At 34.0% G+C, this 16,517-nt stretch overlaps 1 protein-coding gene across 1 annotated transcript in view; it reads left to right on the forward strand.

Moving 5' to 3' along the window:
- LOC139422614 (NACHT, LRR and PYD domains-containing protein 12-like) overlaps positions 1–16,063 on the forward strand; it is a 136,331-nt gene extending 120,268 nt beyond the window's left edge. Inside the window, exons 9-12 of the mRNA XM_071173760.1 lie at positions 13,147–13,320; positions 14,660–14,833; positions 15,007–15,053; positions 15,531–16,063. Of these exons, the coding sequence (XP_071029861.1) occupies positions 13,147–13,320; positions 14,660–14,833; positions 15,007–15,053; positions 15,531–16,063 (928 nt within the window). The remainder of the gene's footprint in view (positions 1–13,146; positions 13,321–14,659; positions 14,834–15,006; positions 15,054–15,530) is intronic.
- The last annotated feature ends 454 nt before the right edge of the window (positions 16,064–16,517 follow it).

Here is a 16,517-nt window from a genome sequence, read left to right on the forward strand (position 1 = left end):
GACAATGGACTGAAACCAAATAGAAAGTATAAAAGACAATGGACTGAAACCAAATAGAAAGTATAAAAGACAATGGACTGAAACCAAATAGAAAGTATAAAAGACAATGGACTGAAACCAAATAGAAAGTATAAAAGACAATGGAATGAAACCAAATAGAAAGTATAAAAGACAATGGACTGAAACCAAATAGAAAGTATAAAAGACAATGGAATGAAACCAAATAGAAAGTATAAAAGACAATGGACTGAAACCAAATAGAAAGTATAAAAGACAATGGACTGAAACCAAATAGAAAGTATAAAAGACAATGGACTGAAACCAAATAGAAAGTATAAAAGACAATGGACTGAAACCAAATAGAAAGTATAAAAGACAATGGACTGAAACCAAATAGAAAGTATAAAAGACAATGGACTGAAACCAAATAGAAAGTATAAAAGACAATGGACTGAAACCAAATAGAAAGTATAAAAGACAATGGACTGAAACCAAATAGAAAGTATAAAAGACAATGGACTGAAACCAAATAGAAAGTATAAAAGACAATGGACTGAAACCAAATAGAAAGTATAAAAGACAATGGACTGAAACCAAATAGAAAGTATAAAAGACAATGGACTGAAACCAAATAGAAAGTATAAAAGACAATGGACTGAAACCAAATAGAAAGTATAAAAGACAATGGACTGAAACCAAATAGAAAGTATAAAAGACAATGGACTGAAACCAAATAGAAAGTATAAAAGACAATGGACTGAAACCAAATAGAAAGTATAAAAGACAATGGACTGAAACCAAATAGAAAGTATAAAAGACAATGGACTGAAACCAAATAGAAAGTATAAAAGACAATGGACTGAAACCAAATAGAAGTATAAAAGACAATGGACTGAAACATATTGCAATAATAGCATATCATCTTTGAGAAAATGTTCATTCAACTAAATAAAAGCTGGACAATTAGACCCCACTGATGTTGTTATAATGTTGGAGCATAACAACACAGGAGTAACCATGGCAACTGGTGTATTCATCTCCCTCCGTTCATCCTCAAAAAGAAACTCAGTTGGTCACGTCTGGGAGCCTTAACAAACAGTGACACATTATATTATCGTTATTATAATTATTACTGACACCAAACATGGAGATGAGGTGACAAATATCAGTCACAACTACATGTTCATGTGTTGCATTAAGTCACCTGACTGTTTGGATGTGTCTGTTAGTAAATGTTTTATTTCTAAGTTGTCACTGTGTTAACCACAACCAACATGCTGGATCTCTGTCTAGTTGTCACTGTGTTAACCACAACCAACATGCTGGATCTCTGTTTAGTTGTCACTGTGTTAACCACAACCAACATGTTGGATCTCTGTTTAGTTGTCACTGTGTTAACCACAACCAACATGCTGGATCTCTGTTTAGTTGTCACTGTGTTAACCACAACCAACATGTTGGATCTCTGTTTAGTTGTCACTGTGTTAACCACAACCAACATGTTGGATCTCTGTTTAGTTGTCACTGTGTTAACCACAACCAACATGTTGGATCTCTGTTTACTTGTCACTGTGTTAACCACAACCAACATGTTGGATCTCTGTTTAGTTGTCACTGTGTTAACCACAACCAACATGTTGGATCTCTGTTTAGTTGTTACTGTGTTAACCACAACCAACATGTTGGATCTCTGTTTAGTTGTCACTGTGTTAACCACAACCAACATGTTGGATCTCTGTTTAGGGGTCACTGTGTTAATAACCACAACCAACATGTTGGATCTCTGTTTAGTTGTCACTGTGTTAACCACAACCAACATGTTGGATCTCTGTTTAGTTGTCACTGTGTTAACCACAACCAACATGTTGGATCTCTGTTTAGTTGTCACTGTGTTAACCACAACCAACATGTTGGATCTCTGTTTAGTTGTCACTGTGTTAACCACAACCAACATGTTGGATCTCTGTTTAGTTGTCACTGTGTTAATCACAACCAACATGTTGGATCTCTGTTTAGTTGTCACTGTGTTAACCACAACCAACATGCTGGATCTCTGTTTAGTTGTCACTGTGTTAACCACAACCAACATGTTGGATCTCTGTTTAGTTGTCACTGTGTTAATCACAACCAACATGTTGGATCTCTGTTTAGGGGTCAGTGCTCTAAAATGAGTCTCTCTGGGGAGAGGGAGGAGGGGGACCCTGCCTCTAAAATGAGTCTCTCTGGGGAACATGACACCGAAACTAAGAGGTGAGATGACAAATATTGTTTAAGAATGTATATTCTAAAACGTTTTTAAATCAGAAAATATTGCTTATGTGTACATTCTATATACTGTAACTATATACTATATACTACATTCTATATACTGTAACTATATACTATATACTACATTCTATATACTCTAACTATATACTACATTCTGTATACTGTAACTATATACTATATACTACATTCTATATACTGTAACTATATACTACATTCTATATACTGTAACTATATACTATATACTACATTCTATATACTGTAACTATATACTATATACTATATACTACATTCTATGTACTGTAACTATATACTATATACTACATTCTATATACTGTAACTATATACTATATACTACATTCTATATACTGTAACTATATACTATACACTATATACTACATTCTATGTACTGTAACTATATACTATATACTACATTCTATATACTGTAACTATATACTATATACTACATTCTATATACTGTAACTATATACTATATACTACATTCTATATACTGTAACTATATACTATATACTACATTCTATATACTGTAACTATATACTACATTCTATATACTGTAACTATATACTATATACTACATTCTATATACTGTAACTATATACTACATTCTATATATTGTAACTATATACTATATACTACATTCTATATACTGTAACTATATACTATATACTACATTCTATATACTGTAACTATATACTATATACTACATTCTATATACTGTAACTATATACTACATTCTATATACTGTAACTATATACTATATACTACATTCTATATACTGTAACTATATACTATATACTACATTCTATATACTGTAACTATATACTACATTCTATATATTGTAACTATATACTACATTCTATATACTGTAACTATATACTACATTCTATATATTGTAACTATATACTATATACTACATTCTATATACTGTAACTATATACTATATACTACATTCTATATACTGTAACTATATACTATATACTAAATTCTAAATACTGTAACTATATACTATATATTACATTCTATATACTGTAACTATATACTATATACTACATTCTATATACTGTAACTATATACTATATACTAAATTCTAAATACTGTAACTATATACTATATACTACATTCTATATACTTTAACTATATACTATATACTACATTCTATATACTGTAACTATATACTATATACTACATTCTATATACTGTAACTATATACTATATACTACATTCTATATACTGTAACTATATACTATATACTGCATTCTATATACTGTAACTATATACTATATACTACATTCTATATACTGTAACTATATACTATATACTGCATTCTATATACTGTAACTATATACTATATACTACATTCTATATACTGTAACTATATACTATATACTACATTCTATATACTGTAACTATATACTATATACTGCATTCTATATACTGTAACTATATACTATATACTGCATTCTATATACTTTAACTATATACTATATACTGCATTCTATATACTGTAACTATATACTATATACTGCATTCTATATACTGTAACTATATACTATATACTGCATTCTATATACTGTAACTATATACTATATACTACATTCTATATACTGTAACTATATACTATATACTACATTCTATATACTGTAACTATATACTATATACTACATTCTATATACTGTAATTCTATATACTATATATATATACTACATTCTATATACTGTAACTATATACTATATACTACATTCTATATACTGTAACTATATACTATATACTACATTCTATATACTGTAACTATATACTATATACTACATTCTATATACTGTAACTATATACTATATACTACATTCTATATACTGCAACTATATACTATATACTACATTCTATATACTGTAACTATATACTATATACTACATTCTATATACTGTAACTATATAGTATATACTACATTCTATATACTGTAACTATATACTATATACTACATTCTATATACTGTAACTATATACTATATACTACATTCTATATACTGTAACTATATACTATATACTACATTCTACATACTGTAACTATATACTATATACTACATTCTACATACTGTAACTATATACTATATACTACATTCTATATACTGTAACTATATACTATATACTACATTCTATATACTGTAACTATATACTATATACTACATTCTATATACTGTAACTATATACTATATACTACATTCTATATACTGTAACTATATACTATATACTACATTCTATATACTGTAACTATATACTATATACTACATTCTATATACTGTAACTATATACTATATACTACATTCTATATACTGTAACTATATACTATATACTACATTCTATATACTGTAACTATATACTATATACTACATTCTATATACTGTAACTATATACTATATACTACATTCTATATACTGTAACTATATACTATATACTACATTCTATATACTGTAACTATATACTATATACTACATTCTATATACTGTAACTATATACTATATACTACATTCTATATACTGTAACTATATACTATATACTACATTCTATATACTGTAACTATATACTATATACTACATTCTATATACTGTAACTATATACTATATACTACATTCTATATACTGTAACTATATACTATATACTACATTCTATATACTGTAACTATATACTATATACTACATTCTATATACTGTAACTATATACTATATACTACATTCTATATACTGTAACTATATACTATATACTGCATTCTATATACTGTAACTATATACTATATACTACATTCTATATACTGTAACTATATACTATATACTACATTCTATATACTGTAACTATATACTATATACTACATTCTATATACTGTAACTATATACTATATACTACATTCTATATACTGTAACTATATACTATATACTACATTCTATATACTGTAACTATATACTATATACTACATTCTATATACTGTAACTATATACTATATACTACATTCTATATACTGTAACTATATACTATATACTACATTCTATATACTGTAACTATATACTATATACTACATTCTATATACTGTAACTATATACTATATACTACATTCTATATACTGTAACTATATACTATATACTACATTCTATATACTGTAACTATATACTATATACTACATTCTATATACTGTAACTATATACTATATACTACATTCTATATACTGTAACTATATACTATATACTATATACTACATTCTATATACTGTAACTATATACTATATACTACATTCTATATACTGTAACTATATACTATATACTGCATTCTATATACTGTAACTATATACTATATACTACATTCTATATACTGTAACTATATACTATATACTGCATTCTATATACTGTAACTATATACTATATACTACATTCTATATACTGTAACTATATACTATATACTACATTCTATATACTGTAACTATATACTATATACTACATTCTATATACTGTAACTATATACTATATACTACATTCTATATACTGTAACTATATACTATATACTACATTCTATATACTGTAACTGTATACTATATACTACATTCTATATACTGTAACTATATACTATATACTACATTCTATATACTGTAACTATATACTATATACTACATTCTATATACTGTAACTATATACTATATACTACATTCTATATACTGTAACTATATACTATATACTACATTCTATATACTGTAACTATATACTACATTCTATATACTGTAACTATATACTATATACTACATTCTATATACTGTAACTATATACTATATACTACATTCTATATACTGTAACTATATACTACATTCTATATATTGTAACTATATACTATATACTACATTCTATATACTGTAACTATATACTACATTCTATATATTGTAACTATATACTATATACTACATTCTATATACTGTAACTATATACTATATACTACATTCTATATACTGTAACTATATAGTATATACTACATTCTATATACTGTAACTATATACTATATACTACATTCTATATACTGTAACTATATACTATATACTACATTCTATATACTGTAACTATATACTATATACTACATTCTATATACTGTAACTATATACTATATACTACATTCTACATACTGTAACTATATACTATATACTACATTCTATATACTGTAACTATATACTATATACTACATTCTATATACTGTAACTATATACTATATACTACATTCTATATACTGTAACTATATACTATATACTACATTCTATATACTGTAACTATATACTATATACTACATTCTATATACTGTAACTATATACTATATACTACATTCTATATACTGTAACTATATACTATATACTACATTCTATATACTGTAACTATATACTATATACTACATTCTATATACTGTAACTATATACTATATACTACATTCTATATACTGTAACTATATACTATATACTACATTCTATATACTGTAACTATATACTATATACTATACTGTACTATATACTATATTCTATATACTGTAACTATATACTATATACTACATTCTATATACTGTAACTATATACTATATACTACATTCTATATACTGTAACTATATACTATATACTACATTCTATATACTGTAACTATATACTATATACTACATTCTATATACTGTAACTATATACTATATACTACATTCTATATACTGTAACTATATACTATATACTACATTCTATATACTGTAACTATATACTATATACTACATTCTATATACTGTAACTATATACTATATACTACATTCTATATACTGTAACTATATACTATATACTACATTCTATATACTGTAACTATATACTATATACTACATTCTATATACTGTAACTATATACTATATACTACATTCTATATACTGTAACTATATACTATATACTACATTCTATATACTGTAACTATATACTATATACTACATTCTATATACTGTAACTATATACTATATACTACATTCTATATACTGTAACTATATACTATATACTACATTCTATATACTGTAACTATATACTATATACTACATTCTATATACTGTAACTATATACTATATACTACATTCTATATACTGTAACTATATACTATATACTACATTCTATATACTGTAACTATATACTATATACTACATTCTATATACTGTAACTATATACTATATACTACATTCTATATACTGTAACTGTTCTAGATGTTGTTTTGTTTTGTTTTGTTGTTGATCCATTTTTCATCAAATCAAGTCTGGCTTTTTTTAAGTGAAATTTACCCACTTTAGAAGCCTTTATAAAGACTTGAAGTCATTTTAGAATTTATACAAACAATCAAATATAATTTACCAACATTTCTGAAAGTGGACACAGCGTTTTGGAATTAAACTCTTCTCATGTTTCCCCATCTGAGCTCAGAGTCTCCCATTTTCTCTTTTCAATTATTTGTTGTTTTCATAAACCATAGGCTTATCTTTTTTCCCAGCTGTGTGTCCATGAAGAATGACTGGTCTATGGGACTACCTATATTCTTTAGAGAGGGAGACTTTTCTACTGAACAAAGGTAAGAAGAACTCATGGGTCCTGGTCAGTGAGTTAAACAACACTGTCTCTAGTCATTTATCCTCTCACATTTTCCCATTTATTGTTGTTGTTTTCATAATCCATAGGCTCATCATTTTGTCCATTGTCATAGTCCGAAAACAACATTAAACAAACACAACGTTCCCTCCCTGTGTGTGTGTGTGTGTGTGTGTGTGTGTGTGTGTGTGTGTGTGTGTGTGTGTGTGTGTGTGTGTGTGTGTGTGTGTGTGTGTGTGTGTGTGTGTGTGTGTGTGTGTGTGTGTGTGTGTGTGTCTGAACTCCCCGGATGAGGAGAAGTAATCTCTATCCTGATTGTCTAGTCACTTTTACCTCTACCTACATGTACATATTATCTCAATTATAGTCTCATTATTACCTCAACTACCTGGTACCCTGCACATTGACTCAGTACTGGTACTCCTTATAGTCTCATTATTACCTCAACTACCTGGTACCCTGCACATTGACTCAGTACTGGTACTCCTTATAGTCTCATTATTACCTGAACTACCTGGTACCCTGCACATTGACTCAGTACTGGTACTCCTTATAGTCTCATTATTACCTCAACTACCTGGTACCCCTGCACATTGACTCAGTACTGGTACTCCTTATAGTCTCATTATTACCTGAACTACCTGGTACCCTGCACATTGACTCAGTACTGGTACTCCTTATAGTCTCATTATTGTTCAGCGCATGTGAGAAATATAATTTGATTTGATTTGAAGCTCATTGGCAGAAACACGTCGTTGGGTGTAATGGTCGTCTCGTGCTGAAGAGATCATGTTTGGATGTTGATGCAGAGTGGCTAGAAAAACTCCCCAGAAAGTTACGAACCTAGGAAGAAACCTAGAGAGGAACCAGGCTCTGAGGGGTGACCAGTCCTCTTCTGTCTGTACTGGGTAGAGAGGAACCAGGCTCTGAGGGGTGACCAGTCCTCTTCTGTCTGTACTGGATAGAGAGGAACCAGGCTCTGAGGGGTGACCAGTCCTCTTCTGGCTGTACTGGGTAGAGAGGAACCAGGCTCTGAGGGGTAACCAGTCCTCTTCTGTCTGTGCTGGGGAGAGATTAAAAGAGAACATGGCCATTAAGTTCAAATCATTCTTCAAGATGTTCAAATGTTCATACATGACAAACAATAATCACAGTGGTTATAGAGGGTGCAATTGGTCAGTACCTCAGGAATAAATGTCAGTTGGCTTTTCATAGCCGAGCATTCAGAGGTGTTGTCACGACTTCCGCCAAAGTCGGTCCCTCTCCTTGTTCGGGCAGGGTTCGGCGGTCGACGTCACGGTCTTCTAGCCATCGCCGATCCACTTTTCATTTTCCATTTGTTTTGTCTTGTCTTCCCACACACCTGGTTTATATTCCATCATTACATGTTGTGTATTTAACCCTCTGTTCCCCTCCTCCTCCACATGATGATGATGACCTGGTTTCTATTCCATCATTACATGTTGTGTATTTAACCCTCTGTTCCCCTCCTCCTCCACATGATGATGATGACCTGGTTTCTATTCCATCATTACATGTTGTGTATTTACCCCTCTGTTCCCCTCCTCCTCCACATGATGATGATGACCTGGTTTCTATTCCATCATTACATGTTGTGTATTTAACCCTCTGTTCCCCTCCTCCTCCACATGATGATGATGACCTGGTTTCTATTCCATCATTACATGTTGTGTATTTACCCCTCTGTTCCCCTCCTCCTCCACATGATGATGATGACCTGGTTTCTATTCCATCATTACATGTTGTGTATTTAACCCTCTGTTCCCCTCCTCCTCCACATGATGATGATGACCTGGTTTCTATTCCATCATTACATGTTGTGTATTTACCCCTCTGTTCCCCTCCTCCTCCACATGATGATGATGACCTGGTAGCTTTTTTTAAATTTTCTTATGTTTCCCCATCTGAGCTCAGAGTAGATGAGAGATGTAATGTTTGTCTCTGTTGTGTTGAAGTCCAATCAAGCAGGAGAGACCAGCCTCCCCTGTTCCCAGCTGTGTGTCCATGAAGAGTGACCGGTCTATGGATCTACCTATAACGTTTAGAGAGGGAGACTTTTCTACTGAACAAAGGTAAGAAGAACTCATGGGTCCTGGTCAGTGAGTTAAACAACACTGTCTCTAGTAATTTCTCCTCTCCCATTTTCCCATTTATTGATGTTGTTTTCATAATCCATAGGCTAATCATTTTGTCCATTTTCATAGTCCTAAAACAATATTAAACAAACACAACATTCCCTCCGTGTGTGTGTGCATGTGCGTATGTGTGTGTGTGTGTGTGTGTATTCCCTGGATGAGGAGATGTAATCTCATGTTTTGTCCACAGAAACCAACAGGAGAGATCAGAGTCAGAGATTCTCAGTGGTCAGTCTTCCCAGAGTCATCAAACAGACCTGGCCTCCATATTCAGTGTATGTGGTCCTGTTATGTACATTTGTTTTTGTTTACCTCAAGTAATGTTGATCTGTCAAACATTTATTAATGTGTTAATGAGAAAGCATTTAGTCTCTTGCTTAACTTATTTACTTTATTTATTTCAGATGCTTGAAGAGAAAATTATGACGTTTGTGAAGAACGAGCTGAAGATGTTCAAGAAGATTCTTAGTCCAGAACTCCCAGAAGGCTTTGAGAGTCAGAAGCAGGATAAGGAAGTGGTGGATGCTGAAGATGAGAAGCAGGAGAGCAGTGCCAGAGAGGGGGCTCTGAAGATCACACTGCACGTCCTGAGGAAAATGAACCAGAAGGAGCTTGCTGACACACTGGAGAAATGTAAGAGCTGTCTATCTCATGTTGAATGATGTTTTATAATATTTAAAAGCTGTAGCTAAAGTACAGCTAAAGTAGCTGTGTAACTTAATGATATTGTAGCAGCCTTAACACAACACCTAGTGACCTCATCAAGTAGCAGCAGGGATGTGTTGTGTTGATTCATTTAGAGAGAGACTACATTAATAATACCATCAATAATACCAATAATAATATAATCAGTCACACCAGTCTGTAATGCATTATACAAACTTTTACAGATTTAGACAGTCAGTTAATAAGATAATAAATTATTATAATTTACAACTTTATAACAGTCCTTCAATACTGTAGGTATTAAAACAGATGTAATATTAATATCCTCTGTGGTATTTTTAGATTCAGATGATCTTGCTGTGATTTGCCAACGTGAACTCAAATCTAATCTAAAGAAGAAGTTTCAATGTGTATTTGAGGGGATCGCTAAACAAGGAAACCCAACACTTCTCAATAAGATCTACACAGAGCTCTACATCACAGAGGGTGGAACAGGAGAGGTCAATAATGAACATGAGCTGAGACAGATTGAGACAACAACCAGGAAACAAGCAAGACCAGAGACTGCAATCAAATGTAACGACATCTTCACACCCTTAACTGGACAAGACAAACCTATCAGAACTGTGCTGACAAAGGGAGTCGCTGGCATTGGAAAAACAGTCTCTGTGCAGAAGTTCATTCTGGACTGGGCTGAAGGAAAAGCAAATCAGGATGTCCAATTTGTATTTTCATTCCCTTTTCGGGAGCTGAATTTGATGAAAGAGGACAAACACACTTTCATTGAACTTCTCAATCACTTCTCAATGGAAACCAAACAATCAAGAATCTCCAACTACGACAAGTACAAAGTTCTGTTCATCTTTGATGGTCTGGATGAGTGCCGACTGCCCCTAGACTTCCAGAAGAACAAGATCTGTTGTGACGTCACAGAGTCAACCTCAGTGGATGTTCTGCTGACAAATCTCATCAAGGGAAATCTGCTTCCCTCTGCTCTCCTCTGGATAACTACCCGACCTGCAGCAGCCAATAAGATCCCTTCAGGGTGTGTTGACCAGGTGACAGAGGTACGAGGGTTCAATGACCCACAGAAGGAGGAGTACTTCAGGAAGAGATTCAGTGATGAGGACCTGGCCAGCAGAATCATCTCACACATAAAGACATCAAGGAGTCTCCACATCATGTGCCACATTCCAGTCTTCTGTTGGATTTCTGCAACAGTCCTTGAACACATGCTGAAACATAAGAGAGAAGAGATGCCCAAGACTCTGACTGAGATGTACACACACCTTGTGGTGTTTCATACCACACAGAAGAATGAAAAGTATCTTGGGAAAGAAGAGACAGGGCCACACTGGAATAAAGAGAGCATTCTGTCACTGGGAAAACTGGCTTTTCAACAGCTTGTGAAGGGCAATCTGATTTTCTATGAAGAAGACCTGAAAGAAGCTGGCATTGATATCAATGAAGCCTCAGTTTACTCAGGATTGTGCACACTGCTCTTTAAAGAGGAATGTGGGCTGTACCAGGACAAGGTGTACTGCTTTGTTCATCTGAGCATTCAGGAGTTTCTGGCTGCTGTATATGTGTTCCTCTCATTCATCAACAACAATGAGAATCTAATGGCCAAACTGCAAACAACGTCCAGGATATTTTCTGTGAAGAAAAGACACAAGCCTAAAGTTACTTTCTACAGGAGTGCTGTGGATAAAGCCTTACAAAGTGAGACGGGAAACCTGGACCTTTTCCTCCGCTTCCTTCTGGGCCTCTCACTGGAGTCCAATCAGAAGCACTTACGAGGTCTACTGACAAAGACAGGAAGCAGCTCACAGAGCCATGAAGAAACAGTCAAGTACATCAAGGAGAAGATCAGGGAGAATCCCTCTCCAGAGAGTAGCATCAATCTGTTCCACTGTCTGAATGAACTGAATGACCATTCTCTAGTGGAGGAGATCCAAAGATACCTGAGATCAGGAAGTCTCTCAAAACCCAACCTGTCACCTGCACAGTGGTCAGCTCTGGTCTTTGTGTTGCTGACTTCAGAAAAAGAGCTGGATGTGTTTGACCTGAAGAAATACTCCAGATCAGAGGAAGGTCTTCTGAGGCTGCTGCCAGTGGTCAAAGCCTCCAGAGCTGTTCTGTGAGTAAATAAAATGACATATAAGAACTAATCACCAGGAAGAAATATTCAGTTTAGAGAAAAATATGTATTATAATATGTGTATAATATATTATATTGAATAACATATTGAATAAATGCATTGATTTTCACATTAGTATAACAATATGACCATACAATTATAGGAGACGGAAGATGAATCTATATGTTCTTTGAGAGAATAAACCAAATGCATCTGCCATTGTCCTTCTACACTACTGGTGTTAAATGAACAGTGTGTTTGTGAAGTCATGATGATCTCTTTGTCAGGTTGTCAGGCTGTGGAGTCACAGAGGAAGGCTGTGCTTCTCTGGTCTCAGCTCTGGAGTCAAACCCCTCACACCTGAGAGAGCTGGATCTGAGTAACAATGACCTGAAGGATTCAGGAGTGAAGCTGCTCTCTGCTGGACTGGGGAATCCCCACTGTAAACTGGAGACTCTGAGGTCAGTATTATCAGATATGAAAGCACACATTCACTTATAGTGTATTAACGTATTCATAAGTTTAGTATTTGGTCCCATATTCCATGCCTGCAGTGATTACATCAAGCTTGTGATTCTACTAACTTGTTGAATTAATTTGCAGTTTGTCTTGGTTGTGTTTTAGATGTTTTCCTAATATAAACTGAATGGTGAATAATGTCCTGTCATTTTGGAGTCACTTCACTTGTATTGTCAGTAAGAATAGAAGATGTTTCTGAACACTTCTACATTCATGTTGATGCTACCATGATTATGAATAATCATGAATGAATCGTGAATGATGATGAATGAGAAAGTTACAGAAGAACAAAGATCATAACCCCTCTGTAATTGGTAATGGTGAGAGGTTAGCATGTTTTGTTGTAGCCTCTGTTATTGGTAATGGTGAGAGGTTAGCATGTTTTGTTGTAGCCTCTGTTATTGGTAATGGTGAGAGGTTAGCATGTTTTGTTGTAGCCTCTGTTATTGGTAATGGTGAGAGGTTAGCATGTTTTGTTGTAGCCTCTGTTATTGGTAATGGTGAGAGGTTAGCATGTTTTGTTGTAGCCTCTGTTATTGGTAATGGTGAGAGGTTAGTATGTTTTGTTGTAGCCTCTGTTATTGGTGATGGTGAGAGGTTAGCATGTTTTGTTGTAGCCTCTGTTATTGGTAATGGTGAGAGGTTAGCATGTTTTGTTGTAGTCTCTGTTATTGGTAATGGTGAGAGGTTAGCATGTTTTGTTGTAGCCTATGTTATTGGTAATGATGAGAGGTTAGTATGTTTTGTTGTAGCCTCTGTTATTGGTAATGGTGAGAGGTTAGCATGTTTTGTTGTAGACCTCAAATCCAAAATGTTGGAGAATAGAGCAACATTTGAAATGTTAGCTTCACTGTCTAAATAGATATGGTGTGGACTGTATACTCAATACAATCTAAATCTGATACCTCACTGTCTAAATAGATATGGTGTGGACTGTATACTCAATACAATCTAAATCTGATTCCTCACTGTCTAAATAGATATGGTGTGGACTGTATACTCAATACAATCTAAATCTGATTCCTCACTGTCTGTCTTCTGACTGATTCTGCTTTTTAAACTGGTCTGGTCAGTCTACTATAATATTTGTACTATACATGTTTCTATCTGCAGGCAATACTTTGATCATTTGTTATTTCTAATAATGAAACATTCATTTATAAATAGATATGGCAGGTTTCAGGACACTGATATATCTGAATATGTCGAAAAAATATACTGCCACTATTTTCACCACCAAAGAATATCAGTGTGATTTTAATATGATTTGACTCTTTGCAGGCTGTCAGGCTGTCTAGTCACAGAGGAAGGCTGTGCTTCTCTGGTCTCAGCTCTGAGGTCAAACCCCTCACACCTGAGAGAGCTGGACCTGAGCTACAATCACCCAGGAGACTCAGGAGTCAGACTGCTCTCTGCTGGACTGGAGGATCCACACTGCAGACTGGAGAAACTCAAGTATGTAGAGGGTTTATGTCAATGTTCATATCAGACATGTTGGACTTATCAGGCCAGTTAAGACAAACATTCTGAACACCACTTGGACAAAGTTATATGCTGACTGTGTGTGTGTGTGTGTGTGTGTGTGTGTGTCCCTCAATGTCTGTCTGTTCTTCTGCTTACCACTACAGTGTGGAACATGGTGGAGAGAACAGAATGAAACCTGGGCTTAGAAAATGTGAGTGTTGACTGCTGTGAAGAATATGACTAAGAATAAGTCTTAATTCAAGTTAAGTCAAAGTCAAAGACCACCATCATTACTTACTTGGTCATATTAAATATCAGCTGTAGTTCTACAGAAGCAGAAATCAGGGACACCAAAGTTTACAAAGAGTTGAGATGACAAGGTGTGTGTGTGTGTGTGTGTGTGTGTGTGTGTGTGTGTGTGTGTGTGTGTGTGTGTGTGTGTGTGTGTGTGTGTGTGTGTGTGTGTGTGTGTGTGTGTGTGTGTGTGTGTGTGTGTAATTAATGGTAATAAGTGTGTTTTATATTACCATACAGTATAACATATGATCATTCAACAAGTCTCAAGTTACCTTAACTTCTCCTTTTGATACCCAGAAACATCTACAATAAATGAATTAGTGAAAAGTGAGTTAACATTCTAATGTGAATGATGATGATTTCTAATATTGTGTCTGGTTTCATCCATCAGATGTCTGTGATCTCACACTGGACCTAAACACAGTAAACAGACTCCTCTCTCTGTCTGAGGAGAACAGAAAGGTGACATGTAGGAGAGAGGAGCAGCCGTATCCTGATCACCCAGAGAGATTTGAGGACTGGGAACAGGTGCTGTGTAGAGAGGGTCTGACTGGGCGCTGTTACTGGGAGGTAGAGTGGAGTGGGAGAAGGGCTGTTATAGGAGTGACATATAAAGGAATCAGCAAGAGAGGAAAGAGTGAGGACTGTTGTTTTGGATACAATGACAAGTCCTGGAGTCTGGTCTGCTCTGACAACAGATACTCTGCCTGTCACAATAATAATCGGACTCTCATAGACGTCCCGTCCTCCAGCTCCCACAGAGTAGGAGTGTATCTGGACTGGCCAGCCGGCACTCTGTCCTTCTATAGAGCCTCCTCTGACACACTGACCCACCTGATCACATTCACATCCACATTCACTGAGCCCCTCTATCCAGGGTTCAGGGTTTGGGGTGATGGCGACTCAGTGTCCCTCTGTCAGTGATACACTCACACTGGACACACACTCACACTGGATACACACAAACACACTAGACAAACACACACACACACACTGGACACACACATACACACACTGGACTCACAGACACACACACACACACACACACACATACACAGACACACACACACACACACACACACACTAGACAAACACAGTGGACACACACACTGGACACACACAGACATACACTCCATAGTTGTATAATTATATCTGGACATACACTCCATAGTTGTATAATTATATCTGGACATACACTCCATAGTTGTATAATTATATATAATTATATCTGGACATACGCTCCATAGTTGTATAATTATATCTGGACATACACTCCATAGTTGTATAATTATATCTGGACATACACTCCATAGTTGTATAATTATATCTGGACATACACTCCATAGTTGTATAATTATATCTGGACATACACTCCATA

This window comes from Oncorhynchus clarkii, chromosome 12 (genome assembly GCF_045791955.1).
Source record: "Oncorhynchus clarkii lewisi isolate Uvic-CL-2024 chromosome 12, UVic_Ocla_1.0, whole genome shotgun sequence".
NCBI classification, from domain to species: domain Eukaryota; kingdom Metazoa; phylum Chordata; class Actinopteri; order Salmoniformes; family Salmonidae; genus Oncorhynchus; species Oncorhynchus clarkii.